An 18,875-nucleotide genomic window follows, 5' to 3' on the forward strand; every position below is an offset into this window, starting at 1 on the left:
TTTGCACGTATGATGCTATAAATATTACTGCACAAATCAACCGGGAACTATTCTCATTAGTAAATCGAATATTGGCTCTTTTTTGGAGAGGGATTTTCCAGTCAGTTTTCCGTGCCCATGGAAGGTTGTGAGAAGGAAATTAAGGTATAGGCAAAGAATCAGAAAACTATCTATGCAGTCACACTAATGGTTTATGTATTAATATTATATGACTTTCTAAATAATAAGCATATTAAACAAAAATGAAAATTATATTAATAGAATGCGTGAAAGGACAATGTATTACCATACATTTCCATGTACTCTTTTCATCTGTACAAAGGTCTACTGGTTTGGGTGCTTTGGACTAATGAAATATAATTGCAATTATTTACGTTATGGAACACACAGACCTAAATAATCATTATTATCATCCTTCTATATATATATATATATATTATTATTATTATTATTATTATTATAGAGATAGTAGAGATAAAACACTGGGTTGCCTGTTGCCTCAACCCCAAAGCCAAATGCGCGATTACCTACCCTTGCACCGATGACCTCTGATGTCCATCAGTTGGTGAGGCGGGCATTAACTATGAGCGAGCGAGAGACGGGCAAAGGCGCTCAAAGAAAGGCGTTAACGCAGCGGAAGAGGGACGCGTGTTTAGAAGGCTCCGTTCTGAACCGTTTTAAAGACGCAACTTTTTTTATCGATTGTCAAAAAAAGAAAGACATCTGATTTGCATTTAATTTGGAGAAGGACACCCACGTGTATTTTTCTTTTTCTCTGAGAATCCAACCTAGATAGACAACTTCTGAAGAGTAGGGCGTGGATAGCACAGTATACAGAGAATACCGGGAAGATTAAATACTAAATTAGTTTTAAAAAGCAGTGCTGTAGCTATTAACATTCATTTAATTAACTCTCAGTTTTGATATAGTTTTTACGCCCGTGTAATATCAAGGCGAATGAAAGGTAAGAAAATAAGTTTTCATTTCGTATTTTGTTTAATTTAAGCAAATGCAGTTTATAAGGGACGCTTTTTGTGTTGCACTGATGGTGTTTTGAATGAAAAAGTCGTTTAATGCGCACGTAGTTTTTCCGTGTAGTAGGTGCGTGTGTCTATAGTGAGTAGACGGGAGTAGTAGAAAGATGTTGATTGTTCATCATAGCGAACCACCTTCGTGCCGCCTCATAGTGTGGAAGGAACCAGGGCTGAATTGTTTAGTAAATATACAAGGGATGGTTAGCGGAACAACGTCAATGCAAATTTATTCAATGCATCTACGTTTAGAGCAAATGTAATTGATCGTGATGCATGCAAAGCTCAAGTTTATCAACAAAGACATAGCGGTTTCTATTACGGTTTGAATAATTGTATTCCATGCTGCAAATTCATTGCTCCTTGGGAATTAAAATATATCAAAGAGAAGTTTTTGACTTTAGGGCACTTGCTGTGAATCGTGGGGTTTGTGCGTAGAACGAGGGTGTGTCCGCATTGTATTGCACTGCCTTTTTTTGTAAAGAAGCGATGCTGTCTGAATTTGAGTCTTTGTTGGGGGTGGGAGGTTTAAGTTGCTTACATTTCTTTGACTTCCACACAATAACTATCCGAATGATTATTTAACATACATTTGCTCTTTATACTGTCATGTACACGAAAGCCTCATAAATTTAAGCTATGGAATGTTGCCGATGTGTCAGTTAAAGAGGTCTCTCATGTCACTGGTACTTTGGGTATGTAAACAACGTGGCGCTGAAATCTATAAGAATCTACAGGTATGGAACGTGACGCTTGAGATATGCTCGTAGACAGAAAGTGCCATGGAAAGACAAGGAGATGGCGACCATTGAACGTGAGGTGAAATTTGTCTCTGCCGAATCAAATACGCACGAACTGCTCAGACGTCACATCAATTAATTCGTATCCATATTTTCGGTTTAAATTGTTCAATATAGCAATAGATGTTAATAGGAACAACAATTTAAATGCTTTTTCACAGACTGCATTCTAAGATCAATCAAGAATACTGTGAAGTGTACATTTGAATAGTTGCACATATAAAAAGACGCAAGCATGTTATATGGTGAATGTAGCTGAAAGGTTTTATTTCATATCTAAGTCCCTATCTGTAACGGAATGCAGGAATACGGCTTCAGCAAAGATAGGGAGCCGCGCGGGGCGCAAAGAACAACTATTTGCGTGCGAGTAGTCAGAAGTGTTTCCTTCGTCATTTAACATAACAGAGTTCAGTTCAATCCTCAGAATATTACTCATGTATTATATAGGCAGAATGTTATTACCTACAATTCCACCCCTTCTTTTTTCCATCATGACGTCTTCTCTTGTCTCATGGGGGTTCACCAAATGGCTTACATGCGTGTCTCTATTACTTTACTTTATCGTTACTACTATTTACATTTATTTTTAATAAGACGTATTGATTATTATTATTACTACTACATTTTTAGGAATAGTATGAGCAAATTATCACATAGGAAATGTTATAGATGTCCCTGTGTTATTTGACTGTAATAAAAATTCATCGCCGCCCTCGATTAAAAATAATAACAAGGTTGTGAGCCATTTGGCACTGATAGTGGAAGTCACCTGACTGGAGGAGTTGCTATGGAAACACCCTGGAGTACGGGAGAAGGCACCAGCACGTCTGCCAGGGCGCCCGCCCTGCACGCCTCGTTGTCATGGTTACTCACCGTTCCTTTTAGTCTAAGGATGCTAGTCTGGGGTTTGCCCCAGAAAATAATTTAGCGTCTATGATCATGTTCTATCTTTATTTATTTCATTTTCATTTTTGAGTTTTCAGAAAACAATATGACGAGAAAAAGGAAAAGAATCTTCAGTTAGCTTTAACCTATATTTACAAGATGTTCCTTGAATGACTTTTGCTAGTTGCTTATATTAATCTGTACTGAAATAACTGACATGCATTCAGTGGCCAAATAAACATTCCCACGTCATGCTACTGCAATGCACTCATTAGTGGGCTCTCAACATTTGTTGCAATTTGTTAATGCGATGCAGATAAACATGAAGCATTTTTACAGGGAGGAGCAAGAACAGACGGAAGCAGTGAGACAATATGGCCAGTAGATATATGAGAATGACGAAACCAGCAGAAGTGCGAGAACGTAAGCATGCCAAAAAAAATAAAAAATCCAGCCTCCCCTTGCAACCCTTGTAGGTGAGACAATGACACACTGAACAGACGCTCTCGCCGTGGGCAGTGCCCCAGGCCCTGTGCCCAACAGTGACCACTGCCAGCTCTTGCTTTGTAACAGGTCCTTTCTAAATAGCTGCTTTAAATTGGCTGTCTTTCACTGTTGGTGACAGTGGTCTGTGTACCTAGATTTGAATCGCGTACCACTGCCCATGAAAAGCGGTTCTTAAGATGTTAACCCTGCCAGCTGAGGACTGATGTAATCCTCATTTGATGTCAGGCGTGACGTGTTAAACTGTGTTCCTCATGCATGTCGCCTTTTCTCGCCATAGTTCACCTCTTTCTTTTGTCTTTTTTTTTTTTTTTACCGATGATTGAATTCAATTGAATTTGGGAGTGTTGAAGAAAACCTGATAAATTACAGTATCACCTCTGCACTTCACATGAATCCCCGGATTATTGCTTTTTAGCGGATAAGAACGCCGTAGTGGCACCAGACGTGTCGCTGAGCTTTGAATGACTTACGGGTAAAGTCTATAAAACCTTTTTGGAGGTTTAAGTTTTACGAGAGAAAGAGAAATGTCGAGTGACTGCATAAATGAACGTCATTGTGGTTGAATTAATGAGGATGGGATGGGCAGGGTGAGTCACCTGCAGGTAGGTTACTTCATAGCTGCAGGGTTTTAAGTTTGAAGCAGGCAGCAGCTCTTTCTGTTCCCTGCCTCCCCATGTAGCCTAGTTACCTCCCACAGTCCAATGGCATGCTGTTCGGGTGATTTGTTGACTGCAAAAAAAAAAACTCTCCAGGTGTGATTCGGTGTGTGGAGGACCCGGTGACAGGCAGGGCGTCCTGTGGAGCACGTTACTTTGCATTCTTTGCAGGAGAAGGTCCACAACCCCATAACCCCGAATGCCAACACTTTCTTAAAATGGACGGATGTGTCAGTAGGAATGTAATCCTGCACTTCAGATTTTACAGGCCTATATTATTTTTGTGAGGCATATGTTTGTGTTTTTTGGGTCGATGTTCTTAATTCAACCTCGACGGTTATGTGACAAGCACAGTAGCTAGTACTGCTACCGCCAACCTGTAGGAGCAAGGTTTGAGTCTCTGCCATGGCTCCGTCTTTGGGGATGTATGTTCTCCCTGTGTTGTATGGCGGTTTCCTTTGGGTTCTCAGATCCCCCCCCCCCCCCCCCGCCCCAGACGAAAAATACACCAAGGTGACCTGGACTTGCCAAATTGCCCATCTGTGTAAATGGTGAGTGTACCATGTGATGGGTTGGTGCCCCATCCTGGGTTATTCCCCGCCTTGTGCCTGTAGTGTCCACGATGGACCCTGGACAAGCGGGTATAGAATATGGACGAATGAATTATGCATGTACTGCTGAATATTTAATTCTGTTGGACTTCTGGATTTATGGAAAAAAAACAAATCAATAGGAATTACATTTACCATCGTGTTAATGGAGCCACTAATGCAACTGTGACAAATGTGTGCATGCGTGTGTGTCTGTGTGTATGTGTGTCATGTATATATTACATTGCGTAGACCAAATGTCCCCACAATGTGATAAAGCCTATTTTGATATTGTGGGGACCATTTTTTTTTTTGGTCCCTACAAGGGGAAAGTCAATTTTATTAAAATCTGTGACTGCAGTCAAAAAACTAAAATTGTCAAAAGATTCGTATTTTGTTAGGTTACTTAGGGTCGGACGCTAAGTATGCTGACACAATCTTAATATAATCCTTTTTATGAGGAAAAACTACTTGCACCCATTTGAATTTCTCAATTTCTAGTCTCATCAACATTTGCTGGTACTACAAATATCTTATAAATGTTGAGGTTAGAGTCTGTATGGTGTGGTGAATGTGGGGTTTACTGGGGACCTTTTTATGGCTTCGTATTGTCAAAGAATACATGGTTAGTGCCAGGTGGAAATGAATATCTTTGATTTTGTATCCATTTGGTAACAATGTATGCTTTTATAGAATTTGTTAAATTACTTTATAACATCTGAAAGACATTTATACAGTATACACACACACGCACACACACACAAACAAAATCATACACATACGACCACCCACAAACATACAAAAACAAACAATGCACACGAAATCCTAAAACAAATACTTTTAGGAGTAACATACGTTCGTTTTGATTATATTTACTGTTCTGACGGTAGTTTGTAGCGCTTGGATCATTCCGGAAGCGAATATGCGCTTTGCTGTCTGGCATGCGTTTTGGGTGGAAGAACTTTAAAATATACTGTACGCCTCGTTGCACCCTCGTTGCAACTTAGATGACCGGATCGAATAAGTTCTCTCGATTGCAGAGACAGGTGATTCCTGTATGTGGGTTATACCTATCCAAAGTTACACGCCCGAGATTAATGGGTGCGAAAATCAACACATTATGCCTTTGTCGGGTTCTAATGGAAATCTAAGGTTAATATCAGCAACTGCATAATCAGAATCCTGCTCATCAAAGGACAGCGCGATCTCTTTGATTTTAAAGTAGAGAAAAGTTAGTGATTGAAAGCTTCTTAGTAATATAACCCCCGGTCCTCACATTTCCTGAATGTTTTACACAGTTTCTTTATCAGCTTCTCCCGCTTTTTTCACTTGCGCTATGGAAGAAAGAGAGAAGATGATGCTGGGTCATAAAATCTGATTTAGCACGGTAAACACGCTTTTCATAATGGATATTGCGCTGGTAACTGAGTCTTGGATCTTTCCTTTTCCTTTTTCACTCTGTGTCTGTCTATCGCTGCACGTGAAGCGAGTAGCCGGTCTGCACGCCTCTCGCGAAACGCCCTGCAGCTGCTTTGTTTTTTTGTGCCACTTCCGGTGACACGCACATGCTTTCTCTCTCCGTTTGGGGGGATTGCTGTTGGGAAACATTTTAAAGATCTGACGTTTTTCAGGGCTCGCAGCTGAATTGATAGAGATAATGGGGGCACTTTATGTGGTTGCTTATATTGAAGTGAATTAGCGCAAAGTAATACACTGAGTTGTATCACATTACCTGCTAAATTGAAGGGGGGCTGTTCTCGTTATTTACCATGTCACAAAGATCCTTTAAGTATTTCTTGGGGGGGCTCTGTATCTAGTGTTATGTTCCATCAATCACTGATCGATTTAATCTGCTTCCCGTGATTCTTTCGTTGATTCCTATTAGTTTAAACAGTGAGTTGCAGTGCATGATGTATCTGCCAGTCTGCCTAATCTCTCCCTTTACTACATTAAACAAAATTCAATAACACTACAATTTGTATGCACAGTCATGTTTCTTAATGTGATTACTGTTTATTCTCTTTTTCAAATGCTATTTTACTTTTGTGCACATACATCTGTCGTTTTTTTAAACGTGTTTTGATGCATCAAAAACTGTCATTTCCATTGAGCACTTTTTTTGTATAAAAAGGTTTTTTGTTTATAGAATTGATAGGAGATTGAAATAATCTCAGTCGTTACTGTGTGCACAGAAAGGATTAGGCGGTATGGAATATTACTTTTAGGGCGAGTATTGTTAGAATGGAACACTTTCTGAAAATTTGCTTTCTGAGAAAATCATCTCAGTGTTCTGAATCCTAACTTGATAAGTACATTAACGCCCCTTGAAGAGAAAATTAAGTATTACACAAATGCATCATCTGTCCCATTTTGCCAGGTGTCCCAATTTTCAGAATACTCACCCTACTGTTAAGAAAGAAATGAAAATGATCTAAATGTATAATTTTGCATTATATATATCACAATATATTAAAATTACAAGTAAGCATTAAAGAAGGCAGATTTAATATACATATATTTTGCTAATTGGATTTTTCATCACATGAGATTTTCTGCATTCCTCCCGTGAAGGTAACAAATATGGCATGCCATCTTGCTTGTGTTCCCTGTGTGTTGCCGCACCAAACTCTTACATAATCTGCACAAAATGTTTATGTTTTTTTTTTTCAGCCATGTGCTGCCTTTTTACACTCCAGTATCATGACAGCGTAGCTCTATTAAAAAATATGAGTGTCATAGCTGCCTTCAGTGCCGTCATTGTTCGTGGGACGCGGTGGCAGGTAGCCAGCTCCCTCAAGCCCGGCTTGACTGACAGAATTATGAAACACGCCAAATCTCAGTGTCACATGATGTTATGTGCTCCACTTCTGTCCTCAAGGTCCGTGCTGTCATATGACTAAGAAAGCTGATGGTCGGGACTGTGTAGGCAGGAGACGAATGAACGTGCAAAGAATTCAATATCTAAAACACGGCCTCCTGTCTTTTACTCCTCCTGCTTGGTGCGGACCCATAGATATCAGGGCATACATGAGGAGCACCGCATTTATCTCATGCTGCTACCTCAGAAAAAGCATTATTATGGGATGTCGGTTAAGGGGTAGCGTATAAATTTGCTAAGAGGGCCTTCTTGTCGCAATCGCTTTCTTCCCTCTATTTTTAACCTTAAAGCCACATAGATAAAGATATGCTTTCAAGCTAAGTAGATCAGAAGGGTCAGGCCTGGGGGAGTGAGGCGGGGGTGACAGATTTTTGGGGAGGAGGGTGTATGTGGGAGTCAAGGGACAAGAATGGGAACTTATTGCAGTGAGAGTTCCTTGGTGTCAGTTTTAATGGAATTTCTGCCCAGTTGGGATTTGTGGCTCCGGCCTTGAGGATGGAGGAGATAATCTTCGGCAGATATCTGCAAGCACCCCGCCGAAGCACGGCCCCTGGGGAGGGGTGGGCGGTTGATCCAGAGTGGCTTGTGTGTAGACAGCACGACTATCAAAACAAGGACGCCCTACTTTAGTGCAGATTGAGAGGAGCACAGATAATGGGAACCCATTTTTAGTGCTGTGTAGATTTGAAATGGTTGCGGTGAGCCCATGAGGGCTGAGCATGCTCAGTGACTTAACACGCAATCATTCTGAAGGGAAAAGAAAGGAGCTATAAAATTATCTTTGCGTAGACAAGCAGCTACGTGACTCCTGAAACAATGGATTAAAGATTTGTTGGCAGCCAAAACAAAATTACAATAATATTATTGTGCAGAAAGAAGAGGATTTTGAAAGTATCCCTCCCCTAGTCAGCAGATGATAGATAAATATTCACAGGAAGCCATTTTTACTGAGAGCCACTGGGCACAGCAGAAGATACATCCTAGGTTGTAATAACATTGCTGTACTCAAGGTGGCGCTGTGTGGGAAACATTTTGAAATGTCCTCCCTGAAAACCGATAAGTTATCTGACTAGAGACCCAAATTGCTCTTGACTCTGTTCAGCTGACAGAGAGTAGATTGCTTTTGAATTGTAGCAGACGTAGAAGCAGATTTGATGGGTTTCACTCTGACTATCTTTGATTAATTTAGAAGTGTTTACTGTGGTTAATATTTAGAGTGCATATTGTCACTCATTTGATTTTCAAGATCAGGAGGCAAACACAAACTGAAAAAAATGCATCTTAAAGACCATAATTTTGTTAGACTAAATCACATTGTAACAGTGAGGACCGGTATGCTTGCACAGTGTCTACTTTTTTAAAATCAGAACACCATCATAAGTGATTATTGTTAATCATATTATTATTCTAAAAACTTGAATACAAACAACATTATCATGCAGTGAAGTGTAGTTACCTTTGGCCAGTTTTTAACCTTCAGGTTTTAGACAAAGACATTAAATTGATCATTGATTCTATTGTAGCCTAAGGCTCGATGTTTTGGACACACGATTAAAACTTTATTGAATCCACAGTGACACAAAGAGAACTGGGCTGGTGAAAATAGCTTCAGAAATATGAGGAAGCGAACATCTATCATATTTGTAGACTTGAAGCCTCATCTGAGGCAGACCGTCGAGGTTACAGTGTGTCTAGACTTGCTTTCTTGCTAAATGACTCTCTTACTGTTAAAAATAGTTACAACTGCCATCAAATATGCAATGCATGCACGAGGGGGCTCCATTTTCCCGAAACAAGAATAAGCAGTGGGTTGGAACAAGCTGAGGTGGAAATCGTAATAATATGCATTTTCGCTCATGATTGTAATTCCTGATATATCATGATTGCTACATATTGCACAAATTGTCATTGTTTTAAACATAATTGCATTCACATACTACAGCCAAAAAAATGCCTCGCTACCCCTTTAAGATTTTTTTTTTAATGATAAACTGAGTAGCAGTTGGTCTCAATCCTGTGATGTGTTTTGCGTGAGACGACCTTCTTTTTGCAACTTCTTGGATTTTTCTCCTTGAGTGCAGTAGAGTTGAGGGGGAGGGAAGAGCAACGTTGCCTGGTTTGCAAATGTAAGCAAACGTAAAACCCCGATTTTACCCCGCTATTGATCCCAGGTTTTGAAAGGGGGGGGTTAAAATCAATAAATGGGATCTTGTACAAAGATGTCTAGTGAACAGACAGGGTATCTTTTTATGTGACGAGGAGACAGAAGCCATTTTAGGTCCAACTGTCTTAATCCAGATCTGTCAGTTGGTACCATGTAAATCGTACGATTGCTGGTTGTTTATCACCACGCACAAACATAAATCAACAAAAAAAAGTAAAAGTAAATAAATAGGTCTATGTTCTGGTCTACAATACATAATTAAGGAGGGATCATGGTTAAGCTGGTAAACTAGAACTGGTGTGTTTGTGAGTATTTAGAATGAACTACTCCAGGGCAGAACTGAGTACACCAAGAATATCTGACCAAGGTAGAATTACACCAGGCATGCGTCATGTCTGCTGGGAAACAGGAACATTCCAGAAAAAAATGAGACAAATGAGACTGATAGATGTGTCATGTTACTGCTAACACTCCGTGCTTTTTTTCTGTACGCATGCATGTGTTTGTACAGTATGTGGTGTGTGTATGAATTGGTAAAATTGACCCTCTGATTTTACTCTTTTTGTATCTTGGCAGTTGCCATGGAAACCGTTCTGCTCTTCCTCTGTTGGCTCCTAGTGTATGTCACTGGTAAGTGCCGTCACTGCCACCTCCAGCGTTTATGAAGAGGAGAAAAATGGGGGGGGGGGGGTGACACCATGCGGATGGGTTTCAGGGTTAATGGCTCTGCTGTTAGCATGTGGGGTTTCGGTAACACTGGCCATGTGTGTGTGTCAGATGTTTGTCCTTCGTCTGTGTGTTTGTGTGCACGCTTGTTTACCCGCGTGCGATGAGGGAGTCTTGACACTGGTCCCGCGATCGCAATTTGATTCACTGGAAATCTTTTCAAAAACAGTAATGAAATGTAGGCCACGGGGAATTAGTGACGCTACAGACAGGTAATAGCTAAGATATAAAAAGCCACGACTCAACAGGACAGCTATGCACAGACATTGAAGCGCTTCCAAAAGATGCCCAGCATATAATGCACTTGGATTAGCGAGGAACAAAAGCTAACTGATTCACTGCATATGATTCACTGCATACGATTCACTGCATATGGAACGTCTGTATCGACACTGAATGAGCAATAAAATCCCACAGATGATCACCCAGTCTTTACATTAATTGTCTGATCGTCCTATATTCTTTCTTTGTACACATCTCTGGCTTATAACTTTTTCTTTCACTGTTATTTTTGATTGATTCTCTTCTATTATTCTTACCGTCTGGTATGACTGCATGTTAACGGGCACAATTTAGCCCGCGTATACAAAGTCTAACAATAGAGCTCTCGCTATCGTGTTTTTGCTATCTGTGTGTAGTTAAAAAAATAAAAATGCAGGCTAAATTAAATGCAGGCCAAATTGTGCAAAACAGAAAGTAGGGCAGGAGGAACCAGAGTTATACATTGTGCAAACGGCTGGAGGAGTCAGGCTGACAGCAAGAGGACAAAAGGGATTCACTGAGCGGGCAAAATAGAGTTAGAAGAGACGGATGGGAAAGGATGCCGACATCCGTATTCCGTTTACAGCCAAGATGAGAGGTTTTATTCCTGGCCTTGCTATAGCCCGTCTTTCTCACTAACAATAATATCTTTCAGAATAGGCTTGAAGCGCGTCTTGTTTTCGTCGCATGAGGACCTTTTCATCTTCTTTTCTCGTCATTGTGTCTCAGTCTGACACCAAACAGTGACGGCAAACAAAGAAACCGCAACAAAAACAGAAGGGTGACTTAGTCAAGAAATCCAGTGAAATCAAAATGAGCTTTATTACTATGCAACTCGCACGCAGGCGTACAGTGGCACAAAATAGCACTCCCACGGCACGACCGACAGACAGCAAGTGACAAGAGGAGAGTTTTGACGGTGGTTTACAGGGCAAAAAACAAAGGGTGGTGCTAAGTAGGAAGGATGGACTCAAGGGTGTATATGCAAAGTGCATTGGGTATGTAAACAATGATAAATAATGCAGCAGCAGAAAGGGTGGAAAAATATAGTGTCAGTTAGCTGACAATAAATATAAAATAAGGTAGAGTGTCCAGTCCCAGGGGGGGAGGGGTGATTATTCTTAGGCACAACTAGGTGGTCAGGGGTGCCCTAAATCATGCCATTTAGGACAAAAGAGGTCCTTACTGTTATTCCATAAAAAAAGCTACATTTAAGCAAAATTCTAGTAAACGGAAGCTCAGCTTAAAATGCAGAACAAGTATTTTATTTATATTTTTGTGTCTTAAATATATTTTGGAAATGAGTTAATGGTGCCACTCCCAGGATTCCTCCCTGACGGTACGTGATGTCATCGTGCTTTGTGGGGGGGCGGGGCCCAAAGAAAGAAGATTGTGGAAGGTGCCGGAAACGCCCATGCAGCACAAAGACACATGTCTGATTCCTTCAGGGGTAAAGCTTGAATTAAATATCAAGGACATACGGAGAGTGGGGATTACAAGAATGAGCTGAAATTATAGATACAAACACGACCATATTTACACATCTGGGAAAAGTCAAACAAGGAGCAGTTTACATCCTGCTGGAGGCTTTTAAGACCACACAGAAAGAGCGAAAGCAAAACAGGCTCGTCGTCTCTGATGAGCAGATCTATTCTTGCTAGTTTGACTGCATTATATATTGATAGGATTTGGTTGAAGCAGATATGTCAAGCTTGATTTATTGGATGTACATAAACATCTGTGTAATTACCTCCATATAATTTTCTCTGTCTGTTCTGCTATATTTTATCATGTTTTATCATGTCCATTCATCATTCACAACTGTCCTACCCTTTTCAAGGTCATGGCAAGCCTGCAGGCCATTCCAGAAAGCACAGAGTATAAGGAGGGTAAACCCTGTTTAGGTTTCTAGTCCATCTCAGGTCACACAAATCCACATATACAACCACTCCTTCATAGACAGCTAGCTGAATGTTTTTATATCATGCAGAAAAGTTCACACGAATACTGCCAGAACATGCAAACCACCACACATACTGGGCCATGTATGGGCTATAGTGCTCACTCCTTAGCCAGTCTCCACCCATTTTCTGTTATCTCTTATCCTATTCTGGGTCAGGGGTGGTCCAGAGCCTATGGGTGCAAGGCAGGGAATAATCTAGGACGGGGCGCCAGCCAATCACAGGGCACACACACCTATGGGTAATTTGGTAACTCCAGTTAACCTCAGCATGTCTTTGGACTGTAGGAGAAGAGCATGCAAACGCTACACACATGGAACCATGGTAGAGACTTAAATCTTGGGCCTAGAGGTGTGAGGCATCAGTGCTGCCACTACCCTAATCCAACCTACTACCCAATTTTATTTTACCAGTTGAAGCAATTATTCTATCTAATACACGTGATGTACCTGACTTGAAATTATGTTGCAATCAAAACGTACCTGTAAGTAGCTGTTGCATCACATGTCTGTTACATGTTGTTATGTCTTGAGTTTGACATGTAATTAGACCTGAAACAGAGTATCATTTTAGTTCATACAAATGCTGCGTTTTTGCGGACAGCCCTATAGACACAATCCAGGTAATGAATTGTGCTGCTCAAGGGTAAAATGCTTTTGCCTTGACTGGAATAACGAGGATTGCCACAGGATGGCCAAATCTCAGAGGGGTGTGCGGTAGAAAGTCTGAGGCTGATGTCTTGAGTATATGACTTTGCTTTATTATCTGAGCTCTGAGCTCTGAGGATGTCTCTGTGGTAGTGCGCAAAGACCTTTCTGGTTGACATAACTTTTCTAGGGGTACACAAACAGTTTGCACCTATAAGTTTGACACACATGTACTTTGTACAATCTTTATCTCATGGGGCCGGCCAACTGCAAGCAGCCCCCGCTCAGCTGTAACCTTTTAAGGTTATCCTGTTTTGACTGCTCTAAACTTACACTTTCGTTCCTCAGCCTACATTTCCTGTGACATCTAACAAGTACAAAGTTCCAGAACATATTTATAATGTTAGCGTTAGCGCTCAATTCTCTTTCAGCTTATTCTTGTGTGTTAGCTGTCGAATGCACAGGTACCATTGCATTAATATAAAAATATGTTCCAAAGCTGATTACAAAAATATGTCTCCCTCTAGTCAATATTTCTGTCACAGGTGCCAGTGGCTTCGTGCAGTGCAGAGGAGCCTATGTAGTTCATCAATTTTGTACAAGCTGTGCGTTATCGGGATATAACAGACATGAGACAGTGACATCTCAGAATCATCGCAGTGGCCTGACTGATGTAACCCTCTTTCTCTCTTTCAATCTCTGTCCCTCTCTTTAGGTGAAACCACTGGACAGGGTAAGTTTGGATTTTCCCTTCTTCTTCTTCTTCTTCGGGGAGGACTTCTGTGAGGTTGAGAGATTGATGGATCACAGACCAGCAGAGTGACAGCTTAGACAAGACAATGGAAGCAGGGTAGCATGACAAGATGAAGGCGGTGCAGAGAGAATGGGAAAGAGGGATGATGACGAGGATGGCGATGACAAAAATCATTAATAATAATTGTCAGTGTGCGTACGAGGTATCAGTGACACACTGGGAGGTAAAGCTGCTATAAGGTTCACGTCATCATAGTTTGGACCGATGGTATCAATCTTCTGAGTGGGAAGAGTGCAGCCTTTTAAGTCTTTTCCCTGTTATGGTATTTGCATTTTGACACCCAATGAGGACGTGATGTACCTGCCTATTCAAATCAGGTTGGTATATTAACGTAAAACTGCAGGATGTCAATATGGATCTAAATGGATGTAGTGTCACCCGTGAGGTAGGGGCTCGATTCTCCCGTGAGGTAGGGGCTAGAGTCTCCCGTGAGGTAGGGGCTAGAGTCCCCTGTGAGGTAGGGGCTAGAGTCCCCCGTGAGGTAGGGGCTAGAGTCCCCCGTGGGGTAGGGGCTAGAGTCCCCCGTGAGGTAGGGGCTAGAGTCTCCCGTGAGGTAGGGGCTAGAGTCCCCTGTGAGGTAGGGGCTAGAGTCTCCCATGAAGTAGGGGCTAGAGTCCCCTGTGAGGTAGGGGCTAGAGTCTCCCGTGAGGTAGGGGCTAGAATCCCCTGTGAGGTAGGGGCTAGAGTCTCCAATGATGTAGGGGCTAGAGTCCCCCGTGAGGTAGGGGCTAGAGTCCCCTGTGAGGTAGGGGCTAGAGTCTCCCGTGAGGTAGGGGCTAGAGTCCCCTGTGAGGTAGGGGCTAGAGTCCCCTGTGAGGTAGGGGCTAGAGTCTCCCGTGAGGTAGGGGCTAGAGTCCCCTGTGAGGTAGGGGCTAGAGTCTCCAATGACGAAGGGGCTAGAGTCCCCCGTGAGGTAGGGGCTAGAGTCCCCTGTGAGGTAGGGGCTAGAGTCTCCCGTGAGGTAGGGGCTAGAGTCCCCTGTGAGGTAGGGGCTAGAGTCTCCCGTGAGGTAGGGGCTAGAGTCCCCCGTGAGGTAGGGGCTAGAGTCCCCTGTGAGGTAGGGGCTAGAGTCTCCCGTGAGGTAGGGGCTAGAGTCCCCTGTGAGGTAGGGGCTAGAGTCCCCTGTGAGGTAGGGGCTAGAGTCTCCCGTGAGGTAGGGGCTAGAGTCCCCTGTGAGGTAGGGGCTAGAGTCTCCAATGACGAAGGGGCTAGAGTCCCCCGTGAGGTAGGGGCTAGAGTCCCCTGTGAGGTAGGGGCTAGAGTCTCCCGTGAGGTAGGGGCTAGAGTCCCCTGTGAGGTAGGGGCTAGAGTCCCCTGTGAGGTAGGGGCTAGAGTCTCCAATGACGTAGGGGCTAGAGTCCCCCGTGAGGTAGGGGGGAGGGGTCCCCTACTGAGATCATGGATTGTCCTGCATTTTGGGTGGTATTTCTTAGTTTTTTTTTCATGTGCTTATTTTAATTTCTTTTTCTTCTTTTAAAATGTCTGTAAAGCACTTTGTAAAGTCAGTGGTTAAAACTGTGCTTTATAAATAAAAATTGATTGTTTGTTTGATTGATTGATCTAATATGTCCTGTTTATTTGTGAATTTTGTCTTTTGTTTTTGTCGTGTTAAGCAGAGAACAATGAGAAGGTCATAGACCCATTTGACTATGGTAAGACCTTGAATATTTGCCTGAATTTATGCTCTGGTCTCATGATTACGGTATGATACATACAGGAGATGTTAACTGGAGCTCTGTCCGCAAGCAGTAATGCAAAGATTATCTTTCGGTTTCCTTGTAGACTATGAAAGCCTTCGGATTGGAGGACTGGTGTTCGCTGTGATTCTCTTTGCCCTGGGCGTCCTCCTCATCCTCAGTAGGCCATCCTGCCGCTATTCCCAGGACACAGATAGGGTTAGAAGTTAAGGGCATGAAATGCATGGTCACCCAGGAAGAGCAGCAAACACAATAACTTACAGAACTTTACAGCCGATCGTCTAGACCAGTGTTTCCCAACCCGGTCCTCGGGGACCCTCAGATGGTCCTCATTTTTGCTCCCTCCCAGGGAGCAAAACACATGAACTGTCTGTGGCTCCCCAAGGACCGGGTTGGGAAACACTGGTCTAAACGATGCCACATGGGGAGGCTGTCGTCTTTGACTCGTTCTCAAAGAATCTGTGTGTTTTCCAGGCCGAAGGTGTCGCTGTAGTTTGAACCAGAAGCCCAGGTAACTCCAGCCTTCCCGGACACTCAGATAAATCAGAATGTTTGCTGTTTCAGCCTTAGCTGTCGGATGCTAAACTCCACAACCCCACCCCATTCCCCAATCCCTACATCTCTGCTTCAGGACCCCTGGGGATGAAGAAGCACAGGCCGAGAACCTGATCATCTCCAAGGGTGAGAGGATCGTCAGTCATCCTTCACATTAGGCCCTGTGTTAGACCCCCACCCCCATCACCCGTGCCTGGAAACTTTCCTGACATCAGTCGGGGAACAGAAACATGCCATTGGGTCAAGACCCATGAGGACAGGGAGAGCTCTCTCTGTTGGAGAACTGGGCTCTCTTCATTTTAACAAATCTGATGTTGCTCTTCTTACTTACTACCTCCTTTTGCCATTTAGGGAAAGACGCCCCTAAAACGGAGAACTGATGTGACCTATACAGGTGAGTCAGTCAGAGTCAGTCTTTCTCATTAAACCCACCTGCAGCTTCTTGTAGGTCCTTTGACTCAGTGTTTTCACGGTGTCTTTTGACACTCTTAAAGCCAGCCAGTGTGGGAATGCTAATAGTTATTTATGTAGCAGCGGCTGCCATCCACAGTGAATTATGCAGCTTAAAAGGTCATAGGTCGGCTGTTTATGCTACACTGCCTGAGAAGGACCTTGATCAGGTCAACAGAAGCGCCCTTTCTGAGACTGGAACCTGCAGACTATTCATTACAAAGTCAGCATCTTAACCGCTACACCACCTGCTTCCTAACACACATATAAACGCATCTCTTGGAGACTTGTGATGAAGCTTAAGACAGTGTTCCTCTTCTGTCTCTTTGTTGTTGCTGTTCTCTCACCTTTTACGCTTCCAAAGCTTCATTCAAAAAACTCAATGCCTTTGCTGTCTACAGTTGGCTGCTGCGATTTTGGTAGCAGTGAATTGTTTAAGAATACCTATGTATATAATAATGTCACACGCAATCGGTCAGTACAACTGCTGACATAGCGGCACAATATTAACACTTGTGCCGTTTCCAGCCATATTCCTAATATACTTAACAAGTCTGCCACTTTTCAGTCAAGGTAAAGGTGCAATGGTACTACGTTTTTCAGCAAATCATATTTATTTCCTACCCTGCCTGTCATCTTACAGACTGAAGACTGGCTTGTATCTGCCACCGAAGCGAGACTGAAAATGTCCTGCCAAGGCATCAGGAGCAAGGGAAATGGATACGGGGGGGGGGGGGGGGCAGGCTGCAAGACGTGCCGTGTAAATACAGGTCTAGCCACATGTCCTGGTACCAGTGACCATGTCTTCCCATCTGTATCCTGTGCACCGGTCTCTCTGCCGTTTGCCTGTTAACCAGTGACAATGTAGTAAACTGTCTCTAATCTTCAGGCTCACAAAACCTTGTACTGTGATGAGTTCCTCTTTGTGATTTTAAAAACTGGTTTTACTTTTGTTATTTTTACTATGTGCTATTCTCTTCACTTCCGTGCTCACTGTTATAATCTTTGTCAGAACTGTTCTATTCTGCAGTGTCTCATAGGTCTATATACATATATATATATATATAGTTTGTAAATACAATAATATAGAAATAAATTGTACAAAACTACACATAGATATCTAAAAATCAAGAAGATAGGTTTTATTGTGTGTGTGCGTGCATGCGTGCGTGCGTGTGTGTAATTGGGGACCGCTAAGTTCCCTTAATATGCAGTCTCTGTCCCCACGCCTTCCTGAAATGAGAGAACTTTTTTTTCTGAAAGTCATGTCACTTTCAGAGGCAAACATATCCACTGGCATGGCAGTAATCTGTGGATTTTTAAAAAAATGCCATCCAGTATGCAAAGGTGGACAGTTCAGGTCCAGAGAGTAAAAGCCCGGACCACGATTTTGTTTCAACCAACCCATTGAGTACTCTGTGACTCTTTATGCTTACCAAGATGGTTGAAACAAAATCCTGGAGTGGATCGGAATTGTCCACCTATGCCAGTATGACGATGCACAGCTGTTTACCCTTCATTCCAGTAGAATTGTAGATTTAAAGCAGTATGCAAAGAGTAAATTTACAGCATTTATATTGTATGTATTACTGTATTGAAGAACTTATTTCACAAACAATAAATACTGTGTTCACTTCAGGGGCTCTTGTGATGTTAGCATGAGTTTGTGCCCCATAACAACACAAGAGATTTATGGTAACTCACTTATCTTTGAAACCAGTGTAGGCTATACATTAATTACGTTATGAAATTCAATTGTTCAAAACGCTGGGAGCTTGACTATGCGCTTAAGTAATGTTTCACGTGCCACACCGTTTTTGCAAAGTTCCTGGTTGGACTACTACCAACCCTTTACGCACTGAGGTTTATAACAGTTTTATAATATCTGTCCTTTTCCATCAACAACATCAGCCATGGCTTCTGTTACCGAGAACCTGTAAGACGTCAGACGCTGCGAGCAGTCCCTAACAGGCTCACACATGCAAGGACACACGAAAGCCACAATTACACACCACAGGCATGGACTGTGAGATCCAGAGTAAAACCCACCTAAACACAAGCCGAATTCCGCACGTACGACTGTAGCGAAGTCACCTACGCAAGTGCAGGTGTGTTTTCATTGGAGTAAATCCCACACGTTAATACCCGATTATACACGTACGATGATCGTAAAATGCATTAGATCATCCACATGCACTCTTCTTGAAGCGTAGCTAAAAACAATGAGACGTTTACTGTTTTTCCCAATTGCAG

At 42.4% G+C, this 18,875-nt stretch overlaps 1 protein-coding gene and 1 long non-coding RNA gene across 45 annotated transcripts; one reads left to right on the forward strand and one right to left on the reverse strand.

The window, feature by feature from the left end:
- The first annotated feature begins 429 nt into the window (after nt 1-429).
- Nucleotides 430-16,128, forward strand: LOC125711571 (uncharacterized). Of its 44 annotated transcripts, none has more exons than XM_048980612.1 (10): nt 430-964; nt 10,088-10,141; nt 13,822-14,377; nt 14,450-14,785; nt 14,834-14,929; nt 14,978-15,001; nt 15,050-15,097; nt 15,146-15,572; nt 15,703-15,777; nt 16,092-16,128. In XM_048980612.1, the coding sequence occupies exons 3-8, from the start codon at nt 14,273-14,275 to the stop codon at nt 15,395-15,397; spliced, it is 861 nt and encodes a 286-aa protein (XP_048836569.1). In that variant the 5' UTR covers nt 430-964; nt 10,088-10,141; nt 13,822-14,272; the 3' UTR covers nt 15,398-15,572; nt 15,703-15,777; nt 16,092-16,128. The 44 variants fall into 44 exon arrangements, with proteins under 44 accessions (XP_048836569.1, XP_048836579.1, XP_048836568.1 ...); XM_048980622.1 differs by having other exon boundaries at nt 14,450-14,497; nt 14,546-14,593; nt 14,666-14,785; nt 14,834-15,097; XM_048980611.1 differs by lacking the exon at nt 14,978-15,001 and having other exon boundaries at nt 14,834-14,953.
- LOC125711574 (uncharacterized) lies at nt 13,634-18,875 on the reverse strand. The gene is made up of 3 exons (XR_007383048.1): nt 18,672-18,875; nt 15,636-15,793; nt 13,634-13,886 (listed from the first exon to the last, which is right to left on the reverse strand). It is a non-coding gene; the product is annotated as an uncharacterized LOC125711574 (long non-coding RNA).

This window comes from Brienomyrus brachyistius, chromosome 17 (assembly GCF_023856365.1).
Source record: "Brienomyrus brachyistius isolate T26 chromosome 17, BBRACH_0.4, whole genome shotgun sequence".
In the NCBI taxonomy this organism is placed as follows: Eukaryota; Metazoa; Chordata; class Actinopteri; order Osteoglossiformes; family Mormyridae; genus Brienomyrus; species Brienomyrus brachyistius.